We start from the raw sequence: 26960 nt of genomic DNA, 5'->3' as shown, positions 1-26960 counted from the left end.
CAAGGAGGGTGGATCACCTGAAGTCAGGAGTTCAAGACCAGGCTGGCCAACATGGCAAAAGCCCATTTCTACTAAAAATACAAAAACTAGCTGGGCATGGTGGTCAGTGCTTGTAGTTCTGCCTACTCGGGAGGCTGAGGAAGGAGAGTCACTGAACCTGAGAGGTGAAGGTTGCAGTGAGCTGAGACGGCGCCAGTGCACTCTAGGCTTGGTGACTGAGCAAGAGTCTGTCTCAAAAAAGAAAAGGAAAAAAATGGGAGAAGGACCTAGATAGACAGACAGACAGAGAGAGAGAGATACAGACAGAGGGAGAGATACAGACAGAGAGAGAGATACAGACAGAGAGAGAGATACAGACAGAGAGAGATACAGACAGAGAGAGATACAGACAGAGAGAGAGATACAGACAGAGAGAGAGATACAGAGAGAGAGAGATACAGACAGAGAGAGAGATACAGACAGAGAGAGAGATACAGACAGAGATAGATACAGACAGAGAGAGAAATACAGACAGAGAGAGAGAGATACAGACAGAGAGAGAGATACAGACAGAGAGAGAGAGATACAGACAGAGAGAGAGATACAGACAGAGAGAGATACAGACAGAGAGAGAGAGATACAGACAGAGAGAGATACAGACAGAGAGAGAGAGATACAGACAGAGAGAGAGATACAGACAGAGAGATACAGACAGAGAGAGAGATACAGACAGAGAGAGATACAGACAGAGAGAGAGATACAGACAGAGAGAGAGAGATACAGACAGAGAGAGATACAGACAGAGAGAGATACAGACAGAGAGAGATACAGACAGAGAGAGAGATACAGAGAGAGAGATACAGACAGAGAGAGAGAGATACAGACAGAGAGAGAGAGATACAGACAGAGAGAGAGATACAGACAGAGAGAGAGATACAGACAGAGAGAGATACAGACAGAGAGAGAGATACAGAGAGAGAGATACAGACAGAGAGAGAGAGATACAGACAGAGAGAGAGAGAGATACAGACAGAGAGAGAGATACAGACAGAGAGAGAGATACAGACAGAGAGAGAGATACAGACAGAGAGAGATACAGACAGAGAGAGAGATACAGACAGAGAGAGATACAGACAGAGAGAGAGATACAGACAGAGAGAGAGAGATACAGACAGAGAGATACAGACAGAGAGAGATACAGACAGAGAGAGAGAGAGAGATACAGAGAGAGAGATACAGACAGAGAGAGATACAGACAGAGAGAGAGATACAGAGAGAGAGAGATACAGAGAGAGAGATACAGACAGAGAGAGATACAGACAGAGAGAGATACAGACAGAGAGAGATACAGACAGAGAGAGAGATACAGACAGAGAGAGATACAGACAGAGAGATACAGACAGAGATACAGACAGAGAGAGAGATACAGACAGAGAGATACAGACAGAGAGATACAGACAGAGAGAGAGAGATACAGACAGAGAGAGATACAGACAGAGAGAGAGATACAGACAGAGAGAGATACAGACAGAGAGAGATACAGACAGAGAGAGAGATACAGACAGAGAGAGAGATACAGACAGAGAGAAGTGCAAATGAAAGCAGCGCGATACCGTGGAAATGGAAACCCACTCCTGGTCCATTGTCCAGCCTCTACCCTAGCAGCTCTGCTGTGCTTAACGCGCCATGTCAGGCTTCCCTTACGGTGTTAAAGACACAGCACAGAAGAGAGACAAGGCAAAACATTTAGTACTGTTTTCCAGCCTAAACTAAACCTTTATTTTCGTCATGACTTTAAAAAATGTATTCGTGGGAATGACTCAACTCCCTTGTCCCGCCTCTTGCCTTGTGTGTTCCCCCAGTGCCTAAGCTGATATTCGCAGCCACTGTCTCACTCAGGATGCTTCATTTTTAAAATACTCAAGTCCTCGCCCAAGCTGGGCAAAGTGTCCAGTGGTGTCAAAAGAAAGCAAAGCAGACCAGAAAGGCTCCTGCCAGAAAGATGGTTTACCTTCACCAAAAACATCATCCTCTTCCTGGACCAGGAGCTCCTCAGCGTCAAGAAACTGCATCTTGGGGAGGACGGGAGCGAGATGCAGCAGGCGGCAACCCGGCAGTTCCAGCGGCCACACTGCCACCGGAGGCCGCTTCCTTTCCTCGGGTTGCCTAAGCCCTCTGGAGGGCAGCTTCCGCATCTGCCCTGAAGAAGGCAGTTTCATTCATATGAATAGGCTTCTTGAGCCTTTTGAAGGGTGAATCCCAAGTGGGGTAATTCTTACCACTGAGGAGAAAGGATTTTTTTGAAGGGGCTGCAAATCTGTTTGGATCTGAATACAGATATCACTCAAAGTCTGAGTGCAGCGAATTCCGTTTCAAAGCGACAACTTTCACATTTCCTAAAAGAAGAAGGTGGACGCTTCTCACTCATAGGAGGGTGATGAAAAATGAGAACACATGGACACAGGGAGGGGAGTACTAAACACTGGGGTCTATTGGGGGGAAAGGGGAGGGCCAGTGGTGGGGGGAGCTGGGGAGGGATAGCCTGGGGAAAAATGACAAATGTGGGTGAAGGGGAGAAAGGAAGCAAAACACGCTGCCATGTGTGTACCTATGCAACTGTCTTGCACGTTCTGCACATGTACCCCAAAACCTAAAATGCAGTAAAAAATTTAAAAAAAAAAAAGAAGAAGAAGGTGGATGCTTAACTTTCTTGCTTATGAATTTGAACACAGTGGGTCGTGTTGAGAGAGGGAGTGCACATTGCTCAGAGCTTGGTTTTGCTTCAATGACAGTTTATCTGAAAGTAAAGCAAGCCACGGTGTTAAAGCAAAGCAGGCAGTGAGCGGACAGAGCTTTTATTTTGCTCAGTAATCGTGGGTTTTTCTTTTCTTTTTCTTTTTTCCCCAAACCTCTTGCATTTAAAGACTGGAAACTTTACAGCATTTAAACCAAAGGGACCATATATTTCTAGGCTTTCTGTGACTCGGTTACATCTGTAGTCAATGAATGGATGACTGGTTTTCGTCAAGCAGCTTGCATTTCACAATCTTTTCTCAGTTTCATACTTCAGACTGTACCACTAAGGAAGCAAGAAGAAAATCCGCTCAAAAAGCCGCTCCTCTCAGCGGGATGAGTAACCCCTGGGCTTCTCCGTGAGCGCCACTGGCCGGCATCACCACGTAGAGCTACCTAACATGTGCCGAATTCTGTGTGGCTATACAAACAAGCGCACATCTCTCTGCTTTATACTGAGACTTCATTTGGGGTTTCCCAGACCTCTCCACTGCGTCGAAAGATCAGAAAATGCAAACGGAGATGACAGCAAGAAGCTGTTGGCCCAGGGTGTTTATTTTGGGCACTTTATTTAACTGCATGGTTTTGAAGATACTCCCAGTGTTACCCTAGAGAAACTGTCTCCTCCTCCTGCAACTGCAACCTTAAGATTGCACCAGTTCCTCCCGGAAGAGCATATGGACAACAGAATTAGAGAAATCCAGCAGTGAGAAGGGATCACCCGGAGGGATTCAGGAGTCAGACACTAAGGGTTAGCTGAGCGTCGACAGTCTGTTCATCCCTGCACTGGTGGCTGCCGGAGTTCCCAAAGACAGTGTACGGCTTGGGTCCTGCTGGGGTCACCAGTCGCTGTCAGTCAGGGCTGCAGCCACCCTTAAAGGACAGCTTGGAAATGTCTGGGGTGTTCTGGGTGGCACAATGACTGGGGGTTATTACTGGCACTTAACGTCTCAGCACTCAAGGGCCCACCGATGACAATCTTACGATAATGCCTGGAACAGTGCTTCAACAGGAAGAACTGCCCAGCTGCAAATACCGATAATGTCCACCTTGAGACATACCGAAAGGCAGAGAGCTGGAGTTACCCTTTTCTCTACTCTCCTTTGCATCTCCCCTTCCAGACCCTTCTACCACCCCCACCCTGATCCCCACTTGAATGATCTCTCCTTTGCATCTCCCCTTCCAGACCCTTCTACCACCCCCACCCTGTTCCCCACTTGAATGGTCTCTCCTTTGCATCTCCCCTTCCAGACCCTTCTACCACCCCCACCCTGATCCCCACTTGATCTCTCCTTTGCATCTCCCCTTCCAGACTCTTCTACCACCCCCTACCCTGAACCCCACTTGAATGATCTCTCCTTTGCATCTCCCCTTCCAGACTCTTCTACCACCCCCACCCTGTTCCCCACTTGATCTCTCCTTTGCATCTCCCCTTCCAGACCCTTCTACCACCCCCACCCTGATCCCCACTTGAATGGTGTTTCTGACCAAGGGTTGCACTTCGTTACATAAATTAAAGCAATTAAAATGGGCCTAGGTGAAGGGAATGTGGACGTGGACTAGAGAGGTCTCTTTTGCATGGTTGGGATCAGAGAATGGGCATCCATTCTGATAATCACTACATTTCTCAACTACCATCCTGTGTCCTTGAATCTCCACAACTTCTTCAGGTGGGTGCTGTTGTCCCATTTTACAGATGAAGCAATGGGGGCTCTGAGAGCTTGAAAAACATTTCTAAGATCAGGCAGCAGGTGAGTGGCAGATTTGACTAACTGCAGAGTTCACTCTGTTAGCTCTTGTCTGGACGACTTTATGGGAGTGGCTGCACACAGTCCAGGTCATTGCAGCATCCCAGTGGCTCTTGGGGACCTGTACTACCTCCCTCACCTCCCACCTCAGAACTACCTCATTACTGTGTGAACCTGGGGTCCCCAGCCATTCCACTTCAAAAAGTTGGCATAACCTCTCTGGGCCTATTTTATTATCTTAACTGGGTGGAATTGGGTCAACCCCACTGAATTCATATGATGAAATCCTAAACGCCAGTATCTTAGAATGTGACCTTATTTAGAAATAGGGTCATTGAAGATACAGTTAGTTAAGATGAACTCACATCGTATCAGAGGAAGATGGGTTCTTAATCCAAGATGACTAGTTTCCTCATAAAAAGGAGAGATTTAGACAAAGACATACACACAGGGAGGTTGGTATGTGAAGATGAAGGCAGAGATCCACAAGCCAAGGAACACCAGAGCTGGCCAGTAAACCACAGAAGCTGGGGCCGAGGCCTGCAACAGAGTCTCCCTCACATCCCTCGGAAGAACCGGTCATGCCAACACCTGGACCTTGGACTTCTGGCCTCCACAACTGTGACGCAGCAAGTTCCTGCCGCTTAAGCCACCTAGTTTGTGGTCCTTTGTTACAGGAGTCCTAGAAAACTAATACACTTTCTCCTTTGGCTTGTTTTGAGGATGAAGTAGGATAATTTATGTAAAGGAACTGACACAGCACATGGTACACAGTAAATACCCAGTTATAATTGTCCACCTAAATCTCTCACAGGGAAGCTTAGGACATTTCCTTAACTGGAGCCTTAATGGGGTTAGAGAATGAGAAGTCACCACGCTTTGTACAAAACCTCAATAACCGTTAAGAAGTTTCCCTCAGTGTCCTCTTCGCTACTTCACATATCTCAGAAACACAGCTAACCATCTCAAAGAACAGATCACAGGCCACCAAGAACTCCTTGAAAGAAGAGACCGTAGAAAACATGGTTCTCGCTCTCCAAAGTTTAGTTACCTCAGAGAGATATGACATTCCTACATAGTGTGTTAACTAAAAAGGAAAACTCACACATTACAGATGCATGCATCAATATGAATGAATTGCAAAAACATACTGAATTTTAAAAGCCTCGGAAAGTTATAAAGAGTATGATCATATTTACATGTATGTCCAAAATGAGCAAATAAAAAATGTAAATAATTGCTGACACTTACAGACTGCCAGCAACAGTTCTCAGTGCCTTGATCCGCTTACTTCTTCCGTCAACCCTAAGATACAGATATTCTTACTAGCTCCGTTTTACTTTAAGGCCCAGGAGGTGAAGCATCCGCCTGAGGTCGTACGTTGTTAAGTAGCAGAGGTACTGAGACTTGATCCAGGACCCAGAGTCCGAACTCTTCAACACCAGGCTACGCCATCTCTTATCTTAAAGGATAAGAGAATGCTGAACATCTAGACCATTTTAATAAAGGGCGATAAATCGTGAAGACGTGACTAGACAAAGGAAGCAGAGCAGGAGAGTGGGCTCCTAAGAGCGCTAAGTGGTGGACGGTGACTAGGAATATATGATAGCGAAGGATCACCTCTCATACCAGGAAGAGGACCATGACTCTTAGTCACCCTGGTTGGAATGAAACACCTTTACCAGTGGAAATTTATGGCACTTACAGCAGAAAGGGGAAGGGCAGAAGAGTCTTTCTCAAAAATAGTTCGAAATAGTACCTATGCTAAAGTAGCATATTTTGGAGGACACATTCTGATCCCCTTCAAATCCGTATTAGAAAAGAAAGACTGAAGCTAGGGAAAGTCAGTGCTTAATGAAGGGAGATGTCGTTCACAGAGAGTAGTTTCCATCAGGAAAGGAGGAACGCGTCTGGGACGACAGTGAAAGACTCTCACTTTTCAGCGATTGAGGCAGACAGCTCCAATCACTGGATTTGGGGAAGAGAACAAAAGTACAGGTGAAACAGCGTAAGCAATTCCTTTGATGAAATGCTGATTTGTGACAACCCGTGCTAAGCTTAACAACAGAATTTCATCAAGGCCATCGCACAGGAACGTAGCAGAGTTTGTATACTGTAAACAGTTGGTGCCCACTTTGTGCCATACTAGGTCTGTGAATTCCAAAGACATGCAAGATCTGGTCGTTGCTTCGTGGGACTTCACTCAGTCTTGTGTTCATTCATCTGGAGAATAATAATGAACACCTGCTGTATTTCAGGTTCGGCGGGAAACATTTAAGTAAATTTGTAAGTGGCGAGGCACATGTTATGTTGAACATAGGAAAATCAACACAGTATTATTATTTTGTGTTATGAGACTTGAGGCTATAATAAGGATTTATTTATTAATTTAAAATATTCCTGCACAGTTTGATGGTTTGGACAAAACCACCATCTGTGAAGCACGTAAAGGAGGAAGCCATGCTAGTGGAAGATTTCATCATCGGACGTGGGCTTTTGTTCCAGCAGAAGGGTTCACAGTCTGCTCTCTGTGCTGTGGAGAATTTCCCTCTCCCTTCAGAAAGTGTTTAAAAATACTTAATTTTCTGATATACACACTTCTGAACAGGGAGAAAAATCTGAAGGAATTGGGAGCAAAATGTCCGAAACAGAAAGGAGAACAAAGAAGGAGAGAGGAACCGAAACAGTGAGGAGCGGTAGGAATCAGGAAGGCAAAAGGTGAAAAAGCCACAGATTCAGAAATAATCTCATCTTCAGTTAACTTTGCCAGTAAAGATGCACCTACACGTGCCTGTAGTCCCAGCTACTCAGGAGGCTGAGGCAGGAGAATTGCCTGAACCCAGGAGGCGGAGGTTGTGGTGAGCCGAGATCGCGCCATTGCACTCCAGCCTGGGCAACAACAGCGAAACTGTCTCAAAAAAAAAAAAAAAAAAAAAAGATGCACCTAAAAATTTGTCTAACTGTAAAATGCTACATCTAAAGAGCCGGGACTAAAGGAACATGATTTTTTTTTTTTTTTTTTTTTTTTGAGACAGAGTCTGGCTCTGTCACTAGGCTGGAGTGTAGTGACTCGACTTCAGCTCACTGCAACCTCAGCCTCCCGGGTTCACGCAATTCTCCTGCCTCAGCCTCCTGAGTACAACAGCCGGGATAACAGGCGAGTATCGCATGCCCTGATAATTGCTTTTGTATTTTTAGTAGACACGGGGTTTCACCATGTTGGTCAGGCCAGTCTTGAACTCCTGACCTCAAGTGATCTGCCCCCCTCGGCTTCCCAAAGTGCTGGGATTACAGGTGTGAACCACCGCCCCGGCTGAAACACTATTTTTAATAGTGTTCCTGTTTTCATGTTGCAAAGAGGAGGTACCAGTCTAATGAGTACAATTTCATGAGGTTAGTCTCATGGGAAAAACCCTCCCAGAGCCTTTGGAAGACTTCCTGCCTGCGTCCCCTCTTCAGGGCCATCATAGGCTGCCGGAGCCACATTTAGGGTCACTTACTGAAGGTGTTGGGGAAGCCTGAGCAAAGCCCAGGTCAGTTTCCTTCAATGAGATTAAAGACAATGAGGAGAACTGCCCACTGAAGGAATCCACTCCTTCCACTTACAAAAAAAGGGTAAGAACCCAGCATAGGAGAGTTCCGTGGCAAGACTCACACTGGGAATGGCTGGCAAGGTCGTAACCGTGGGATAAGGGTATGATGCTGGGAGTGGTTAGCTTGCAACTAGAAACAGGAAGAAAAGCATATAAAGGCAGTGGTTTTGGGATCTGACAGGCCTGAGCTACAGTCCTGGCTTTGTTACCATCTAGCTTTTTGACTAGAGTTAATAATTTCCCTTTGAATCTGTAAAATGCAGTAATAATCAGTGACTGAGTTAAGGGATGGTTAAGCCCTTTCCGACTAAGTTGCCCCAATATATTAATACATTGTGCTAGCAACGCAAACACAACCTCAAGACCCTGTCCCTGGTCCCTGGCCGTACCCTCTGTCTCAACCAGAAGGTAATCATTAGGCTTCCCCAATAAAGAAATCCTGTAACTGCCACTGATGATGACATTTACCTCTCAGGGTTTGGTGACCTTGATTAAGGTCGGAGTCCTTTCCTGTGGCCCTACCATTGACTTTAAAAGCATTTTCAGGGATCACTATACCGTCTGCCCCTCCTCCCCGTTTTTTAACCTCAAGACAAATTTCTTGGTATGGGAGCTACTGAAAGTGACAGAAGGGGTGGAGAAAAGATACACAGGAAAATAAACTTGTAAGAAGGTAGAAAGAAACGCTCTTCCATGTCTGTGAGAGATGCGGGGAGACTTTAGGGAGAATTATAGTCCTCCCCGCAGAATGTGACCCCAGATCCAAGAGCATCCCTGTCCGCAAAAAGAGGGCCAGATGAGAAGGTATAATTTTCTCAGCTTTCAAAGAAAGGTGTACATTTCATGCATCCTAAATGTATTTATCGTTCGTAACAATAAATACATTTGTACTGTCTTTTATGTTTACTTATGCAGCATAAAGTAATTATACATCTGTGTTGATGGCATATGATACATAAAGGTGTCATTTGTATGACAATAACAGCACAAAGAGAGGAGAATGAGCGAAGTAAAAAGAGGATAAAAGTTTTTATATTCTCTTGAAATTAAGGTAATATGAATCAAAACTGGATTGCTATGAATTACGATGTTAATTGTAATCGCCAAGGCAATCATTAGAAAATAAATAAAAAGTATAGTAAGAGAACCAACAGAAAAATTAAAATTATACACTAGAAAAATGTCAGTTTAACACAAATAATTGAGTGATATTTCTGTAAGAAATTTTTTATTATTTTTTTAAGTGAACTTGGCTTCTTAGTGCTTGCACCTATATAAATAAAACATAAGAATATAAAACGAATTCCTGTCTCACTGTAGGAAAGTAATATTCATCCATAGACGGATGGACTCATTGAAAGAAAGTCAGCCTCCTTCGTCTCATTAAGAGACACATTGCTAAGAAAATTTTGATTTCACACTGGAAGATAATCACTTATTTACTTATTTTCAATTAACTTTTATTTTTTTGAGATGGAGTCCTGCTCTGTTGCCCAGGCTGAAGTGCAGTGGCACGATCTCAGCTCAGTGCAACCTGAACCTCCTGGGTTCAAGCAATTCTCCTACCTCAGACTCCCAAGTAGCTGGGATTACAGATGTCCACCACCACGCCTGGCTAATTTTTATATTTTTAGTCGTGACGAGGCTTCGCCATGTTGGCCACGCTGGTCTCAAACTCTAGACCTCAGGTGATCTACCCGCCTCAGCCTCCCAAAGTGCTGGGATTACAGGGATGAGCCACCGTGCCCAGCCCAATAATTATTTATTAAAATGTGTAATATAATTATGTTGTTTCGATCATTTGGTATATTAATAATTATAATAACTGTATCTGGAGAAAATTTTTAATACTTAAAACTACTTAGTCACAGAAAAATAAAAAACATACACATATTATTTTCCTAGAGAAATATGACAAAACACTCAGAAAAGGCTTCCAAGTATAATTAATAAGGTTATGAGAAGGCATATTGTCCCAAACTGAGTGCAGTGACGCGATCTTGGCTTATTGCAAACTCCGCTTCAAGAATTCTTTCGCCTCAGCATCCTGAATAGCTAGGATTACAGACATGTGCCGCCACCACACCCAGCTAATTTTTGTATTTTTGAAACAGGGTTTCCCCATGTTGGCCAGGCTGGTTTCTAACTCCCAATTACAGATGATTCGCCCACCTCGGTCTCCCCAAGTACTGGAATCACAGGCGTGTGCCCCCGTGTCCAGCCTGAAGTAGGACGTTTTGGTGTGGTGGTACATCAGCGCCTTCTGGGATATACCCAGCATTTCTGATAAAATGTATCTAGCATTCCTAAAAAATTCCCGTCCCTTGTCTGATTTTAATGAGATCAGAGCCCTCTGGAACGGCGATTTATTTTACCTGCCTAATTTTTGGTCTTATGCTGAGTCTAATGGTCTTAAACTAAAAAAAATGTTTTTAAGTCTAGTAACTTCATGAGTTTTTTAATTAAGTGTTTATATCGATGCATAATATTTATGATAGCTCTCTCAGGAGTCTTTCTCTTGTGACAAGTTTGAAATAAAACTTTGTGAATTTATCTGAGAAGTCGCCTTAACAATTAGGATAAAATTCCGAGGGAGAAATGGAATGGAAATATGGATTCAACAAGAAAAAGGAATAATGTAGGTTTCCAAATCTCAACAAGAATGCTTATGTATTTCGTGCATGCACAAAGGTGATACCTCCACAGATTACATCCTTTGTAACCTTTAAAACGTGATAAGTGGTTTCCAGTGCTTGAGGGTATGTAGTTTTTCAGAGTCTACTTTGGGCTTTAAAAATGAGACAGTTGGCCAGACACGGTGGCTCACGCCTGTAATCCCAGCACTTTGGGAGGCTGAGGCAGGTGGATTGCCTGAGGTCAGGAGTTTGAGACTAGCCTGGGTTGCATGGTGAAACCTGTCTCTAATAAAAATACAAAAATTAGCAGGGCATGGTATCAGACGCCTGTAATCCCAGCAACTCGAAAGGCTGAGGCAGGAGAATTACTTGAACCTGGGAGGCAGAGGTTGCAGTGAGCTGAGATCACACCATTGCCTTCCAGCCTGGGGGACAGAGTGAGACTCTGTATGTATACGTATGTGTGTGTGTGTGTGTGTTTTATGTATATATGAGACAATTGACCAGACACGGTGGCTCACGCCTGTAATCCCAGCACTTTGGGAGGCTGAGGCAGGTGGATTGCCTGAGATCAGGCGTTCAAAACTGGCTTGGCCAGCATGTTGAAACCCCGTCTCTACTAAAAATACAAAAGTTAGCTGGGCAGAACGGCAGGCACCTGTAATCTCAGCTACTTGGGAGGCTGAGGCAGAGAGTCGCTTGAACCCGGGAGGCGGAGTTTGCAGTGAGCCAAGATTGTGCCATTGCACTTCAGCCTCAGCAACAGAGAAAGAGTCCATCTCAAAAAAACAAAAAGACATGGTTAAAGACCACTGGTGCGATCTCACATTGAGCAAAGTAGGACCACAGCAGGGCCTGAAGGACAGGGACTGGGATCAGGGGATTCCCGGGGGAGCCAGAAGGAATAGGGGCCGAGGGCTCTGGGTCCTGCAGGAGGCAGGCCTCGTAGTGCGGTCCCTTCGCATATACTGGCTTTGTGGGCTGGACCCGGTCTCTCCTGACCTGTTTCTTTTTGGCCTCTGAATTTCTCGTCCTCAGAGAAAGAATAAAACAAGGATTTAGAATTCGGCACTTGTTAAGTTGATTTTGGCCAAGTATTTTTGAAAACTCTTCCTGGTGTGGCTTCTCTTCAGTCTTTGTGTCTTAGTGACCTCTGACTATACAGAAGGCAGAAAAATGATGTAGAGAGAGAGAGAGATCTTTTGAAGACTATGTGACAGACAGAAAGAAAAGAGGAGGAAGAAAGAGAAGCATGAAGGAGGAGGAGAATATTCTTTTGGAAGGAAAATATTTCCAGATTGCATCTGTTTGTTTTTTTTTAAAAGATTCTGTGGGAGGATATCCAGGGACACTCCTCAATTTAAACCTTCAGCTTTCCCTTCTGCAAATTCGGCTCTGTGAGCTCTCAGTGCTGCAGGACAGGCATAGGCCCAGATCAGGCTGAAATACACCTCAACTCCCTCCCGGGTTTTGGAGATGAGCTCGCCTCTGTTCTGCCAGGCTTCCGGGAAGAACTCCATGCATTCGGGTCCATTTGGATGGAGGAAATGAAGGATTAGAGAGGAAGAAGTCACCATTCCCCTTGTGTGTACTGGCAGCCCCAACCCTGAATGCACCTTCGTACTTTAATGTCTGACGTGTGTTCATAAATCACAGTAAACAATGGAACAGTGAAAACAAAACCCCAGAATAAAAGAAAAGGCGACATGTCCTGTGGACTGAATTCTGGAACAGTTCTGCTGAGGAGGGAGTCAAGGCCCATGTTTTCCTGACATGGGACCAGTGGAGAAAGAAGACGGTCCAGTTCTTCTCTGATTCCTTACAGTCTAATCGGCAGCCTTGGTCTTCTTCAAAAAGGGAAGCTACTTTTTCTTCTCTTCCAACTAACGGGGGGCGAGGAGAAGGGAAAAGTAGGGGTAAGGGGAGGAAAAAGAAAGGAGTAGAGGAGAGGGAAGAAAAGGAGAAGTGGAGGGAAGGAAAGAAAGAAAAAAGAAGAAAATTAAGGCATTGCCTCAATTATTAATTTACGGGTTGTATCCTATATAGCTTAATGGCTCATCCAGTTCAATGAGGGCTTCAAGACGCTACCTCCCCTATTATAGGAGAACTCACTTTCCATGGCCATGCTCTTATAATTATTTTCCTAATTATTCCCGGTCCTACACATTATTTCCCTGATTCTCACAACAAAATTAACTCATACTAACACCATAGATGCCCAAGGAATCAAGACTCTGCACTATTTCACCTGCCATTATCTTACCTTTAATTGCCCTCCCATCCCTATGTATTCTGTACAGAACAGATGAAGTTATTAGCCCTTCTCTTACCACGGAAGCAATTGGCCACCAATGGTATTGAAGCTATGAATATACACACTATGAAGAATTCGGCTTCAATTCTTATGTAGTCCCAACAGCAGACTTATAGCCAGGAGAACTACGACTCCTCCAAGGTGATGACTGAACAGCCCTCCCAATAGATATCCCCATGCGTGTATTAATCTCATCTGAAGACATCCTGCACTCATGAACTATCCTTTCACTGGGCCTCAAAACAGATGCAATCCCTGAATTACCTGCTATGGAGAGAACCTCTGAGCGTTAGGATGAAGAGCCCAGATCCTCTCCTTCGCTGCTGTCTGTGTCAGATGATTGCTTGTGGGAGTTGTTAGTTATTAATCACTCTGCTGTTTCAAACATTGTTTTGCCTTTTAAACGTCAGTTCAGGTTGACCACAGGGAAACTCTGTTATGACAACAGGTCAAGCTTCTGAGTGCTGTCTCCGTCCCTCTCTCTCTCTTGTCCCTGTTCCCTGCCTTCTCTTTAGCGGGGAGGTGTAAAAAACAGTTCAGGGCTCCTTTTGTCTGTGCCTCCTTGTTGCTCTCTGTTCCTTAAACAAGACCTTTTTGTTTTCTTTTCTTAGAACCGTATCTCGTGTGACAACAGCTTGAAAAGCGCCACCCATCCTCTCTGAGACCACAAGCAGCGCTGAAGGCAGTGAACCAAGACTCACAAACAAGGGTGTAGACCAGAGAACACGCTGGGGCCAGAGGAGGAGAAAGCAAGATCTAAGCACCACAGTTTCAAGTTCGAGGGGAGCAGAAAGCAGCCAGCTCTAAAAAAAAAGAAGCAAAACCCAGAATTCAGACCTCATGAAACGATCACAAGTTTCAAGCCTTTAAAAGGTGTTTTTACTATAGATTTTAGGGACTTCTCACCTCATCAAGGGTTATGAACCCAAATCCTTGCAAACTGAACAACAGAGTCATGAGACTCTGCAGTCTCAGTCTCAGCCTCTGTGAAGGGTCTCCGGGCTTTTTGGGACATCTTTAGGGTCAGGTTTTGTGAAATAGGTTGGGCCAGCTTTCTGGGGGGCTGTAAGCAACCCTGGAGAAAATGGGAAGGAGGAAATAAAGGCATGCCAGTGTGCTTTTCCCAGTGGGGACCTGGCAAAGGCCAAAAGCAGGAGAAGTATTAGATTCCCGTCTTTCAATATCATGGGAACCCGTGGTGGTGATGGGGTGCAGGGCTGACTAACCATCCTGAGGTCAAGAGGCGGCCCCTCAGGGATCTGAAGCTGTTTAGCAAGAGCTCAGCAGGGCCCAGCTCCTTGTCCCTCAGGGAGAGCCCCTGGTGCTGCAGCCCACCCCCTGGAGAAATGTTAGAATGCTGAGTGAATTGTTTTCTTACGAAATTTCATCCAAAGTTGGTACCAAATAGAAGAGTTGTTAAGTACCGTGAGTGGGTGAGGTGGAGGAAGCAGAGAGGGGAAGGGGCAGCTCCGCTCTCACTGTATTTACTGCTCATCACAGAGATGACCTCATGTCAAAAACTGCAGATGCCACGAGCTGCCTGTTGCATCCACGTGGTTCAGCTGTTGCTATTTGCAGAGCAGTATAAATGCCCGGTGCTACTATGCACCAGGGTGCTGAGTACCACACGTTCCTGGAAGAGCACCTAGGAGTGTTTCTTTCATTAGCTGGTCGTTAATAAAAACTTTATGCAAGAGTAACATGGTATTGCTGATTGTAGGTATTATCTGATGATAATCCTGTCGAGTGCTCATTGGGCCGGATCACTTCGTGAGGGCAGGAGGTTGGTAACACTTGTCTTAAACGCAAGATTCCTCCTCTTTTCTCCTGCCCTCCCTACCTCCTATTCAGCGATCCTTTCTTCACCCTTGGACACATCTGGGCTCTGCATTCCCTCCCGCACAGTCCTGGGCTCTGCATTCCCTCCCGCACAGTCCTGGTATCTGCATTCCCTCCCGCACAGTCCTGGGCTCTGCATTCCCTCCCGCACAGTCCTGGGCTCTGCATTCGCTCCCGCACAGTCCTGGGCTCTGCATTCCCTCCCGCACAGTCCTGGTATCTGCATTCCCTCCCGCACAGTCCTGGGCTCTGCATTCGCTCCCGCACAGTCCTGGGCTCTGCATTCGCTCCCGCACAGTCCTGGGCTCTGCATTCCCTCCCGCACAGTCCTGGGCTCTGCATTCCCTCCCGCACAGTCCTGGTATCTGCATTCGCTCCCGCACAGTCCTGGGCTCTGCATTCCCTCCCGCACAGTCCTGGGCTCTGCATTCCCTCCCGCACAGTCCTGGGCTCTGCATTCCCTCCCGCACAGTCCTGGGCTCTGCATTCCCTCCCGCACAGTCCTGGGCTCTGCATTCGCTCCCGCACAGTCCTGGGCTCTGCATTCCCTCCCGCACAGTCCTGGGCTCTGCATTCCCTCCCGCACAGTCCTGGGCTCTGCATTCCCTCCCGCACAGTCCTGGGCTCTGCATTCCCTCCCGCACAGTCCTGGGCTCTGCATTCCCTCCCGCACAGTCCTGGGCTCTGCATTCGCTCCTGCACAATCCTGGGCTCTCACGGTTGACTTTATGATGACAATATTAATGTCAGTAAAGGCACATTTTCCCTACGACACTTGGGAGCATGTGTGGCTTATCCTTCTGTTTTTCTTATGAAGTGAAAGGGAGCTCAGTGTGTCTGTCCTCACTTTACTGACGTGGAGATTAAGGACAAGGAATCTAGGCGAACGGGCAGTAGGGCACGTGAAACGTGGCAGGGTCTCCGCAGAAAGGGAAAACACTTTCAAAGAGCCGGTGAGTCAAACCTGTGGGAAGCCATGCCAGAAAGTTCTTACAGGGAAGGCTGAACTGTTCCATCTGAAGGAAGAGAACATCTATTCATTTAAATAAGCCCTGAAGTACAGCTATCTAACAGGCTAGGTAGGTGGGGTTGGTGCTGATTTCTCAAGTCTTTGGTTTTCTTTGCTGACCTCTGAAGTCCCAGAGAACACAGTCCAGGCATTAGACCTAGGTCTTGTGTGTTAGTTTTGAAGGCAGCCTGCCCTGCTAGACTGCAAGATCCTAGGAGACAAAGGTCAACCAAGACCTTCGCATGAAGCCTGGTGGGAATCAGTGTTTCACAGACATTGTTTACATGAATGACTTGATTGATTTCCAGTAGTTCCCTACGCAAGAGAGATCAGAGACTTTAGAAGTTGGTATCCACACGGAACTGGTAGAATGACACCTGAGAGAGTGGTGGGTCGTCACCAGGTCACAGCCGTCAGGATGATCGGATCGCTCCTTTGCCGTACGGTGACCTTTGTTTTACCTCCCACTGTTAGGCAGAGAACCATCATCACCCAGAGCCTGATTACGGTTTTTATGCTCAGGAGAACTCGTGCCGTCTTCCAAGAGCTGCAGCCCCCGGGTTTTGGTAAGAGATGGGCAAACAGACATTTTCTCACATCAATTAATCAGCTCACCCATGAGTTTTTGCAGTTCAATCGCTGTCTTTACATGGTGCTGTCTGCCAACGAACGGAATAGGGCATCTTCAAATTTTATTGACAAAGGTAAGAATTCCTTAAAAAGGACCCCTTTGAAAGCAGCTTGAAAAGAATTCCAAAGCAATGTGCCTATAGTGATAAATGTTTCTCCACCACTTGCTTTCTAGCTCCTTTGTCTCAGGCTTTTCCTGCTCTAGTTGTGACTTTTTTTTTTTTTTTTTTTTTTTTTTTGAGATAGAGTCTCACTCTGTTCCCAGGTGGAGTGCAGTGGCGATAGCTCACTGCAACCTCTGCCTCTCGGGTTCAAGTGATTCTCCTGCCTCAGCCTCCTGGGTAGCTGGGATTACAGGCATGAGCCACCACACCCAGCTAATTTTTGTATTTTTAGTAGAGACGGGGTTTCACCATGTTGGCCAGGATGGTCTTGATCTCTTGACCTCATAATCTGCCAACCTCAGCCTCCCAAAGTGCTAGGATTACAGGCATGAGCCACCGTGCCCGGCCTGTATTTCTTTTTCCTAGTTTCTCTCCTGTTTTCATTTGCTAAAAGAAAAATTGTGTAAGACACTTTATGTAAGACACTTTATGGAAACATTAAAAACTGTTACAGGGTGGGGTTTATAAAGATTTGGTGAGAAAAAGAAATCCAGACCTTGCTTCTGGCATTTGCTGGGTAGTGTTTTCCACTGGTCCCTAAGTCACAGAATAATCAGCGTTGGCAGCAGTACTTAGTTCCCCTTTCTTTCTACGTGCCGGGATGAGAACGGAACTTGCGGTAAAGACTACCTTGCCACAAGGGGACCCCACCCTGCGTACCTTCCGCTGGATCCGCAGCAGTTGTAAATACGTAGTGAATGGTAAATGTGGGCTTCCTGTATTCTGTAGTGGACATTGCCACACCACTGTCTCCAGTGGAATGAACCAGAATGTAAAACTTATACCTCTTTTGAAATGCACTGAAGCAACACAGGATGACCACATCTTTTTCTGTACTATATTGCACTCTTTTGCACAATGTGTAAGAACACGACATTAGAAACCCACAAAAGAAGGAAACAGAACAACGGAGGTAGATGGCTAGGCAGGCTGCAAGGTAAAGGGCAGAAGAGTAACTGCCACACCTGGTCGGCATCCTCTGCCAGCTGCTGTTCCTGGCTCCTGACCTCTACTGCTCTCTCTCTATTCTCCTGTCCCATCTTCCATCCAGTCAGCCAGCCAGCCAGCATTGCTGGGCATCCTGTCCTGCTGGCTGCTGGGGACACAGACTGTCACTAGCATGCTGGTAAAAACTAAACAACTCGCTCTGAGACAGGGGAGCTGATTTGCAGCATTAGTGATTGTCATAGTGCTGGCACTCCCACCACGATTGACTGTGACATCATTGAAGCAACGTGGGAAGAGAGGCACAGTAGCACAGCATTGCCCCAACCAGACACAGTTGAGGTAAATCACCTCCAGTGCACAGAAAATAATACAATGGAGTAAGGAGGAGCTGATGAGTTTTGAGTATTTATCAGCATTGTTCTAAATGGGATTTAGTTCATTGCACGCTTACATAATTTAAATCACAACTGTTTTAACAAACAGCTTACCACATTTCTCAAACTAACAACTGGCTCTCATGAGCAGGTATGTGCTGACTCCAGCGCACCCCTAGACAGAAATGATGTGTGCTGTCTGCTTTCCAAACATCTTTCTTAGATCTAGAAAGACACACATATGTAAATAAGTAGTACATACAGCTGATGTGATAACACAGTAGGAGAAGGTGCTGGGCATAGAATTAGTGGGAAGCACAGTGAGCCCCTGTTATGCACTGAATGCATGTGTCTCCCGGAAATTCACATATGGAAGTCCTGATTCCCAGTGTGGCTGCATTTGGAGTAAGGAACTATTGAAGGTTAGGCCGGGCGCGGCGGATCACGCCTGTAATCCCAGCACTTTGGGAGGGAAAAGTGGGCGGATCACGAGGTCAAGATGGAGACCGTCCTGGCCAACATGGTGAAACCGTGTCTGTACTAAAAATACAAACCTTAGCTGGGCATGGGGGCGCACACCTGTAGTCCCAGCTACTCAGGAGGCTGAGGCAGAAGAATCACTTGAACCTGGGAGGTGAAGGTTGCAGTGAGCTGAGATGGTGCCACTGCACTTCAGCCTGGCGACAGAGTGAGACTTCATCTCACAAATTAATTAATTAATTAAAGGTTAAATAAGTCATAAGTGTGGGGCCCTGATCTGCTAAGATTAGTGGCCTTAGAGAAGAGACGCTGGAGAGCCCCCTTTCTCTCCAGGCGTCTGCACCCCAGAAAGACCGTGTGAGGACGTAGTGAGAAGGCAGCTTCCGGTGAGCCAGGAAGAGAGCTCTCACCAGAAACCAAATCAGCTGAGATGGGGTTCAGGCCATGCTACTGCACAATGTGGTACCTTGGCATTTGAGAAAACAGCAGAAGCAGGAGGGTCACTGTCACCTTTCCCTCATCCTTCTCCTGAAGCGGGTCACAAGGCTTTCATTTGAGAAGTACCTTTCCTATACCTGGAGGAATGGTAGGCCCTTAACTCTTAAGACACGGGACACAGCAAAGAGTCGGAACAAACAGTCCTCAAAACATTCCCCCGGTTTATGACCATCAGATGTTCCGTTTGTCCAATCATACATCTGCAGGACTGTCTCCTCCTCGTCAAACCTAAGCATAAAAATACACAAGCTTCTCCATTTGAGTTTTTATTTCTAAAGGCTCTCATGTCACGTAAAACTTAAGTTCATTAAACTTGTCTGCTTTTCTCTTGTTAATCTCTCCCTTATGACTGGAGCCTCAGTAATGAACCTCGTCATGGGAAAGAAAGATAAGCTTTCTCTTTACAGCTGGAAGACTGAGGACCGTGGACGTCTGGCCCCAACAATCGTGATGAAATACATCTCTCTTGCTGGAGCCACCGGGGCTCTTTCCTTACGGCAGCCCAAGCTAACACAGAGCCCTAACATCAGATGACCTTGGGAGCAGGTTGGTAACTCGGACTCAACAGAAGCACCTGCGGCTGCTCAGAGGCACGCTGGTTTGCACTTAGCACGTGGCCCTCCCTATTCATAAATATTTTCTCTTCTGGCTAGTCATTGTCTTCAATGCAGACACCCTGGCGCAGTTATCATCCTTGGCAGAATGTTGACTGGGGAAGGGAGAACTCTAACTCTGTAGCCCAAGATGAGAAGCACAGCAGGGCAGGTGAGGACTGGTGACTAGTGACTGCCACTGCAGCACAGGAATCACACCTAGTGAACTGTGCAGACCCAGTCTCTCTCTCTTTTTAGACAGGGTCTCACTCTGTTGCTCAGCTTGGAATGCAGTGGTGTGACCATGGCTCAGTGCCGCCTCAACCTCTCAGGTTTAAGCATTTCTCCTGTCTCAGCCTCCGAAGTCGCTGGGACTACAGGCATGTGTCACCACGCCCCAGCTAATTTTTTGAATTTTTTTGTAGATACAAGATCTCATTATGTTGCCCAAGCTGGTCTCGAACTCCTGAGCTCAAGTGATCCTCCTGCGTTGGCCTCCTAAAGTGCTGGGATTATAGGTGTGACCCACCTCACTCAGCCTTAGGCCCCAGTCGTAAATAGTGGCCTCTCGTGGCAAAGAAATAAACAGCCCAGATTGGATTAATAACATTTTCTCATTCCCAAGGGTCCTGGCATTGATAATAAGATGCATGCCCTTTAGAATGAGAAAGGCTTTGAGATTCTTAGCCACTGTGGTGGCTGGGCAGCTCTTAGGGCATTCTTCCTGATGTGGTGCCTACAGACACGAGCACACAGGAAATCATTCAGAGCTGTGGCTGTTTGTATTCCGATCCATAGAACCGGTAATGACATATACACTGAGTACGTGTAGACGTGCTCGGAGGAAAGGATTTTGGCCAAGATGTGAACCAGGATGTTACCTCTGGATCAGATATTTTGGGAGGAGAGTTTACTTCTATATATTTGCTTGTATTGTTCGCATTTTAATAATTTTTTGTCAAAAAATTTATCCATTTATAATACCTGTCTATTGTAAATAAAGCAGGTAAGATTTAAAAAGGAGGGTTAGCCGGGCGCGGTGGCTCACACCTGTAATCCCAGCACTTTGGGAGGCCGAGGCAGGTGGATCGCGAGGTCAAGAGATCGAGACCATCCTGGTCAACATAGTGAAACCCGGTCTCTACTAAAAATACAAAAAAAATTAGCTGGGCATGGTGGCGCGTGCCTGCAATCCCAGCTACTCGGGAGGCTGAGGCAGGAGAATTGCCTGAACCCAGGAGGCGGAGGTTGCAGTGAGCCGAGATTGCTCCATTGCACTCCAGCCTGGGTAACAAGAGCGAAACTCCGTCTCAAAATAAAAAAATTAAATAAATAAATAAATAAAAAGGAAGGTTAAAATTCAACCATAGTCCCGAGAGCCAGAAAGAAGCACTGTTAATATTTTGGACCACGTTCCAGATCTTCTGCTGTGCCTGGCGTATTTCCTTCGTAACCTCTCATCAGCCTTGTTAATCTGACTCCGTTTCCTAGACCGGGCTTCTGAGCCCTGGGGGACAGAAGGCTCAAAGCTCAAACAATATTAAGTTAGGTCTTTCAACACAGTAGGCCCTTCACCCATGCTCACAATTTTTAAAAACAATCTCTAATTAGCCCTTTTTCATTCCCCACCACTATTTCAAAGCTTCAACCATTCTCCCTACCTCACCTCCTATTTCACAGAAAACGTAGACCATCAAGTGTGACTCTCTTTTTTCTCTTCTGCTTTTAAATCTGCACTTTCTTTTCTTCTCCACTGTTTTGGCTGAAAACCTTTCTCTTACCCTGTCTAAGGTCCATGCTGCTCCTTCAAAAAAAAATTACAGGCCTGGCACAGTGGCTCATGCCTGTAATTCCAGCACTTTGGGAGGCTGAGGCAGTGGAGAACTTGAGGTCAGGAGTTTGAAACTCGCCTGGCCAACATGTTGAAACCCCGCCTCTACTGGAAATACAAAAAAATTAGCCGGATATGGTGGTGGGCGCCTGTATTCCCAGCTACTTGGGAGGCTGAGGCAGGAGCTTTACTTGAACCCGGGAGGCGGAGGTTGCAATGCGCCAAGATTGCAGCCACCATACTCCAGCCTGGGCGACAGAGCGAGACTCTGTCTCAAAAAAAAAATGATGATTAAAAAAAAAATTACAGCTTTTCTCTGGTTTTATAATTAATCACATCCATATTGAAAATGTTAGGAAATATAAAAGACACAAAGAAGAAAATAAAAATCACATGTAACTTGAACATCAAGAGACAATTTCTGCCAGCATTGTAGATTCTTTGGTTTTTCCACACATGATTGTGTGACTCAGTATATTAAAGAAATATTTTTACACAATTGAAATTATTCTACACATGCTATTTCATAAATCTTCTTCCCTCTTACAATAGATCATAAATATTTTTGCATGACTACAAATATTCTACAATGAGATTTTAAGATGATTTTTTTTAGGTTAAAAATAACTATTTTTCCTTATTTTAAAAGCACTATATGTGTATTGTGGAACCATTAGACTTTTTTTTTAAGGGAAAGCAACTTAAATACTTATCATCTTAGCTCTGAGATATGATGAGCTGACAAAATTCTTATATAAATTTACTTTATAACAGTAAGTTCAGTCAGGTATCATTCTGTATCATTTGTGATATACAAATATTTCATTAATCCTAATGACACACTAGGTAGTTGTGGTTATTATGATAATCCCCATTTTCTTGATGAGGAAACTGAGGAGGCCTGAAGAAGCCAAGTAATCTGTTGGAAGTTTGTTTTTCTTTTTGAGACAGTCTCACTCTGTCGCCCAGGCTGGAGAGCAATGGCGCGATCTCAGCTCACTACAACTTTTACCTCCTGAGTTTAAGCAATTCTCCTGCCTCAGCCTCCTGAGTAGCTGGACTACAGATGTACACCGCTACATCCGGCTGGGTTTTTTTTTTGTATTTTAGTGGAGACGGGGTTTCACCGTGGTGCTCAGGCTGGTCGTGACTCCTGAGCTCTGGCAATCCACCTGCCTCAACCTCCCAAAGTGCTGGGATTACAGGCACCTGCCTGTAATAACCTTATTAAGGCACCTGCCTTAATAACCTGTTCAAACTTATTAAGTGGTAGAGGTGGGCCTGTAGAGGCTGGATTTTTAATCACTCATCTGTACAGCTCTCAGTTTACAGAGAACATCTTTCCACATCAATAAATCTTCCTCTCTGTGCCTCGCTTGCGAATATCTACTCCAGCTCAGAATCAGATAAACATTGTTTTGTTTTCTTATTTTTTTTTTTTTTAAGATTTTCTTTGTCGATTACTAGTTGCATGTGGAATTACTTCCGTTAATGCTGTGAGTGGCTTCTCACTGCAGTTTTTCCCCACGTGGTTAACAAATGATCCAGGTTGTACGGAATAGCCTGTCATTTCTCCACTAACTTAATGCTAACTTTGTTTCTGCTTCTGTCTTCTCTTGACTTCTGTAAAAGTTTATTTCATTTATTATCCACCATTTCGCCTGGATCCTGAAAATACAAGGTAGCTTTGAATAATCGGTACATTTGCTTGCTTGATTAACTGACGTACTTATTCATTCAGTAGCATTTATAAAGGATGTAACAGTGAGTAAGAGTTTTAAAAATCCCTCTTGGGACTCACAGTCTGAAGATGTATACAACACTTTTCAGGAAACTCTTGAGTTGTGCTGATAACGTGCCAGGCACTGCTCTTGGTGATTTACAAATATTATTTAATCCTCATAGCAAGACTATGATGTAAGTACTATTTATATCCCCATTTTTCACATGAGGCAATAAAGCACTGAGAGGTTAAGTAACTTGTCCAGTTACTTAGCTGGTAAATAGGGTGTTGGGAAAAGTTAACTGGCAATTCCAATTTTATGCAATGAATGTCATTAACATAGGGGAAGTACAGGGTTCTGTGGGCTCTTAGCAAGGGCATTTCACAGCGCCATGGAGTCAGGAAGGACTTTTGGAGGGAGTGACAGTGAAATGATTCCTAAGAATGAGGAGGAGGGCCAGGCATGGTGGCTCACGCCTGTAATCCCAGCACTTTGGAAGGGCCGAGGTGAGCCAGTCACCTGAGGTCAGGAGTTCGAAACCAGCCTGGCCAACATGGTGAAGCGTTGTCTCTACTAAAAATCCAAAAAAAATGAGCCGGGCGTGGAGCCGGGCGTGGTGGCAGGTGTCTGTAATCCTAGCTACTTGAATGGCTGAGGCAGGAGAATCGCTTGAACCCAGAAGGCGGAGATTGCAGTGAGCCGAGACTGTGCTGTTGTACTCCAGCTTGGCAACAGAGCCAGACTCTGTCTCAAAAAAAAAAAAAAAAAAGAATGAGAAGGAGTAGGCTGGACACAGGCTGGTGACGAGAACTGTGAGTGGTGAGTGGGGGTAGCAGCAGAAATCTTTCACCTGGAGAAAGCAGTAGTACAAAGCCTTTGAGAAGAGAGAAAGAGAGAATGTTGTATGCTAGAAGCTGAAAGAAATGCAGGGTAGTTGAAACAGAGGGTTGGGTGGGGAGGGAGAGCAGGAGGCGGAAAGCCCTCGAGTTGGAAGGGTCAACAGAAGCCCATCGTCCTGAGCCTTGGGAGAGAGACACCTCGAGGGATTTTAACTGTAGTCTAAATAAAAGAGGAGATATTGAAGGGTCGTAAGCAGAAGAGAGATTACTCCAGCTGCTGGGTGAGTACTCATATCAACGTATCAACAGGGCCAGAGTGTGGGCAGAGTACGCTGTTGGAAGCGGCTCTTGCCACAATCTAGGCGAGAAATACTGTTGGCTTTAATTAAGTCAGTAGAGTTGCGGTGAAGAAAACGACAGGCTTCAGGTGCTTGAGAGGAGCTTAACTGGAGCACAGGTGAAAAGAGCAAAGTCAGTGATTGTGACCTGGCTCTTGGCTTGACTAGTATGTCTCCATGTTAACATCTAGGCTGTCTAAGCCCGTTTTCAGTTGCTTATAACATCGTACATTCAACTGAGTAACTTATAAAGAAAAGGGATGTATTTCATGCAGTTATGGTGGCTCAGATGTACAAGGGCAAAGGGCTGCATCTGGTCGCCTTCTTGCTGGTGGGAACTCTACGGAGTCCCAAAGTGAGGCAGGATGTCGAGGGCAGGAGGGCTGAGGGCTGAGTCGGCTAACATGCTTGCACAGGTCTCCCTTCCTCTCCTTCTATAGCCACCAGCCCCACTCCCATGATAACCAATGAATCCGTTCATTCATGAGGGGATTCATCCATCATGAGGGCAGAAGCCTCGGGACTGTCACCTCTTAAAGGCACCATCTCTCAGTATGACCACAGTGGGTATTCAACTTCAATATGAGTTTTGGGGGGACAGATATTCAAACCGTAGCATGAAGCAGTAATAGCAGCGTGGATAGTAAATTGATTAGACTTCTATCCATGTCATACAGAGGAGAAGGAATGACTTGCCTATAGTGTAATCATAGCATCCCTGTGACTTCTGCCGTCACAGTCACGAAGCTCTCATTAAGGACGGTGGCTAAAGTTGATAAATATGGCAAATATTAAAAGTAGTATCTTTGGGGGTGTGATTACGTATACTTAAAATCGTTTTTTGGCTGTTTTTTTTCCCCTCAAGACAGAGTTTCACTCTTGTTGCCCAGGCTGAAGAAATAGCACGATCTCGATTCACCACAACCTCCACCTCCCGGGTTCAAGCGATTCTCCTGCTTCACCCTCCTGAGTAACTGGGACTACAGGCACGCGCCGCAATGCCCAGGTAATTTTGTAGTTTTAGTAGATACAGGGTTTCTCCATGTTGGTCAGGCTGTTCTTGAATTCCCAATCTCAGGTGACCTGCTCACCTTGGCCTCCTCAAGTGCTGGGATTACGGGCATGAGCCACCGCTCCTGGCCGCTTAAAATAGTGTTTTAAAAACAGGCTTACTGAGATATGGTTTACATTCCATAAGATTCACCCATGTAGAGTGTATGGTTCAGTGGTTTTTAGAATATTCAAAGTTGTGCAACCATTACCACAATGTATCTTTAGAACGTCTTCATCATCCCAAAAAGAAACCCTGTGCCCATTTCCCAGTCACCCCCATCCCAGTTTCCTTGACTAACCCTAGGTCCAAGCAGCCATTAATGTCCTTTCTGCCTCTGAATTTGTCCGGCTATGTCACCTAAATAACATCATAGCATCTGCTGTCTTTTGTGGCTAGCTTCTTTCACTTAGCATACTGTTTTCAGGTCCATTCTCATTTTGTTTTTATTTTACTTTTTTGAGACAGGGTCTCACTCTGTCATTGGGCTGGAGTGCAGTGGTGTGATCAGAACTCACTGCAGCCTCAGCCTCTTGGACTCAGGTGGTCCTCCTGCTTCAGCCCTCTGCGTAGCTGAGACTCCAGGCAGACGTCACCACGCCTGGCTAATTTTTGTATTTTTTGTAGAGAATACACGGTGTTACCCACCGTGCCTGGCCCATTCTCGTTTTATATCATGTGATAGGACGTCCTTCCTTTTAGCAGCCAAATAATAATATGGATATAGCACATTTCGTGCGTTCATCAGCTAATGGACATTTGGTTTCCACTTTAAAGCCGCTATAAGGATTCGTGTACAAGGTTTTGTATTGATGTGTTTTCCAAAGTGGCTATTACCATTTTACGTCCCCACAAGCAACGTGTGAGGGTTCCAGTGTCCCTGTGTCCTTTTTAACGCTTGCTACTGTCTGTCTCATTTTAGCCGTCCCGGGGGTATGCCATGGTATCTCACCTTGGGTTTGGTTTGCGTTTCGTCAGTGACTCTGATGTTGAGCAGTTTCTCATGTGCTCACCGGACATTTGTATACCTTCTTTGCATAAATAGCTACACAGATTCTTTCCCGACTTTTCACTTGGATTGTCTTTGTGAAAGTTCCTTTTCAGATACATGATTTACAAATATTTACTCCCATTCTGTGGGCTGTATTTTCTTAAGTCCTTGATACACAAAAATCTTAAGTTTTATGAGATTCATTTTTAAAATTTTTGTTACTTGGGCTTTTGGTGTCACATATAAGAGAACATTGCCCAGTCCCGGTCATGAAGATTTACTCCCACGTTTTCTTCTAGCAGTCTTGTAGTTTCAACTCTTGCATTTAGGCTACGGTCCACTGTGAGTTACTTGTATATATGGTATAGGATAGAGGTCCAAATTTATTCTAAAGGTCCAGATGTGGACTTTTAGTTGTCCCAGTGCCATTTGTTGGAAATACTGTTCTTCCCTCATTGAATTGTCTTGGCATGCACAGGTTAAATTTTATTCATTATACCTTTTCTCTTTCCAAAATTACTCCCCACCAAAAAAAAAAAAAAAAAAAAAAAAAAAAAGGAAGAAAAGAAAGAGAGAAAAGGCCAAATT

General features: G+C 45.3%; 1 protein-coding gene and 1 long non-coding RNA gene across 8 annotated transcripts in view; one reads left to right on the top strand and one right to left on the bottom strand.

Moving 5' to 3' along the window:
* Positions 1 to 13805, top strand: part of LOC144582008 (uncharacterized) — a 93019-nt gene extending 79214 nt beyond the window's left edge. The window contains exon 3 of the long non-coding RNA XR_013533627.1: positions 13675 to 13805. This is a non-coding gene — a long non-coding RNA (uncharacterized LOC144582008). The remainder of the gene's footprint in view (positions 1 to 13674) is intronic.
* Positions 1 to 26960, bottom strand: part of RIPOR2 (RHO family interacting cell polarization regulator 2) — a 235789-nt gene that overhangs the window by 127375 nt on the left and 81454 nt on the right. For 4 of the 7 annotated variants that reach the window (XM_035294745.3, XM_035294747.3, XM_035294753.3 and 1 more), the window contains exon 1: positions 1991 to 2156. The exons of the other annotated variants lie outside the window; for them this stretch is intronic. In XM_035294745.3, coding sequence (XP_035150636.3) covers positions 1991 to 2051 — 61 coding nt within the window. In that variant the 5' untranslated portion in view covers positions 2052 to 2156. Of the gene's footprint in view, positions 1 to 1990; positions 2157 to 26960 lie in introns of those variants that run through there. 7 annotated transcript variants of the gene reach the window in all.

This window comes from Callithrix jacchus, chromosome 4 (assembly GCF_049354715.1).
Source record: "Callithrix jacchus isolate 240 chromosome 4, calJac240_pri, whole genome shotgun sequence".
Taxonomy (NCBI): domain Eukaryota; kingdom Metazoa; phylum Chordata; class Mammalia; order Primates; family Cebidae; genus Callithrix; species Callithrix jacchus.
This window is presented reverse-complemented; position numbering and strand designations above follow the sequence as displayed.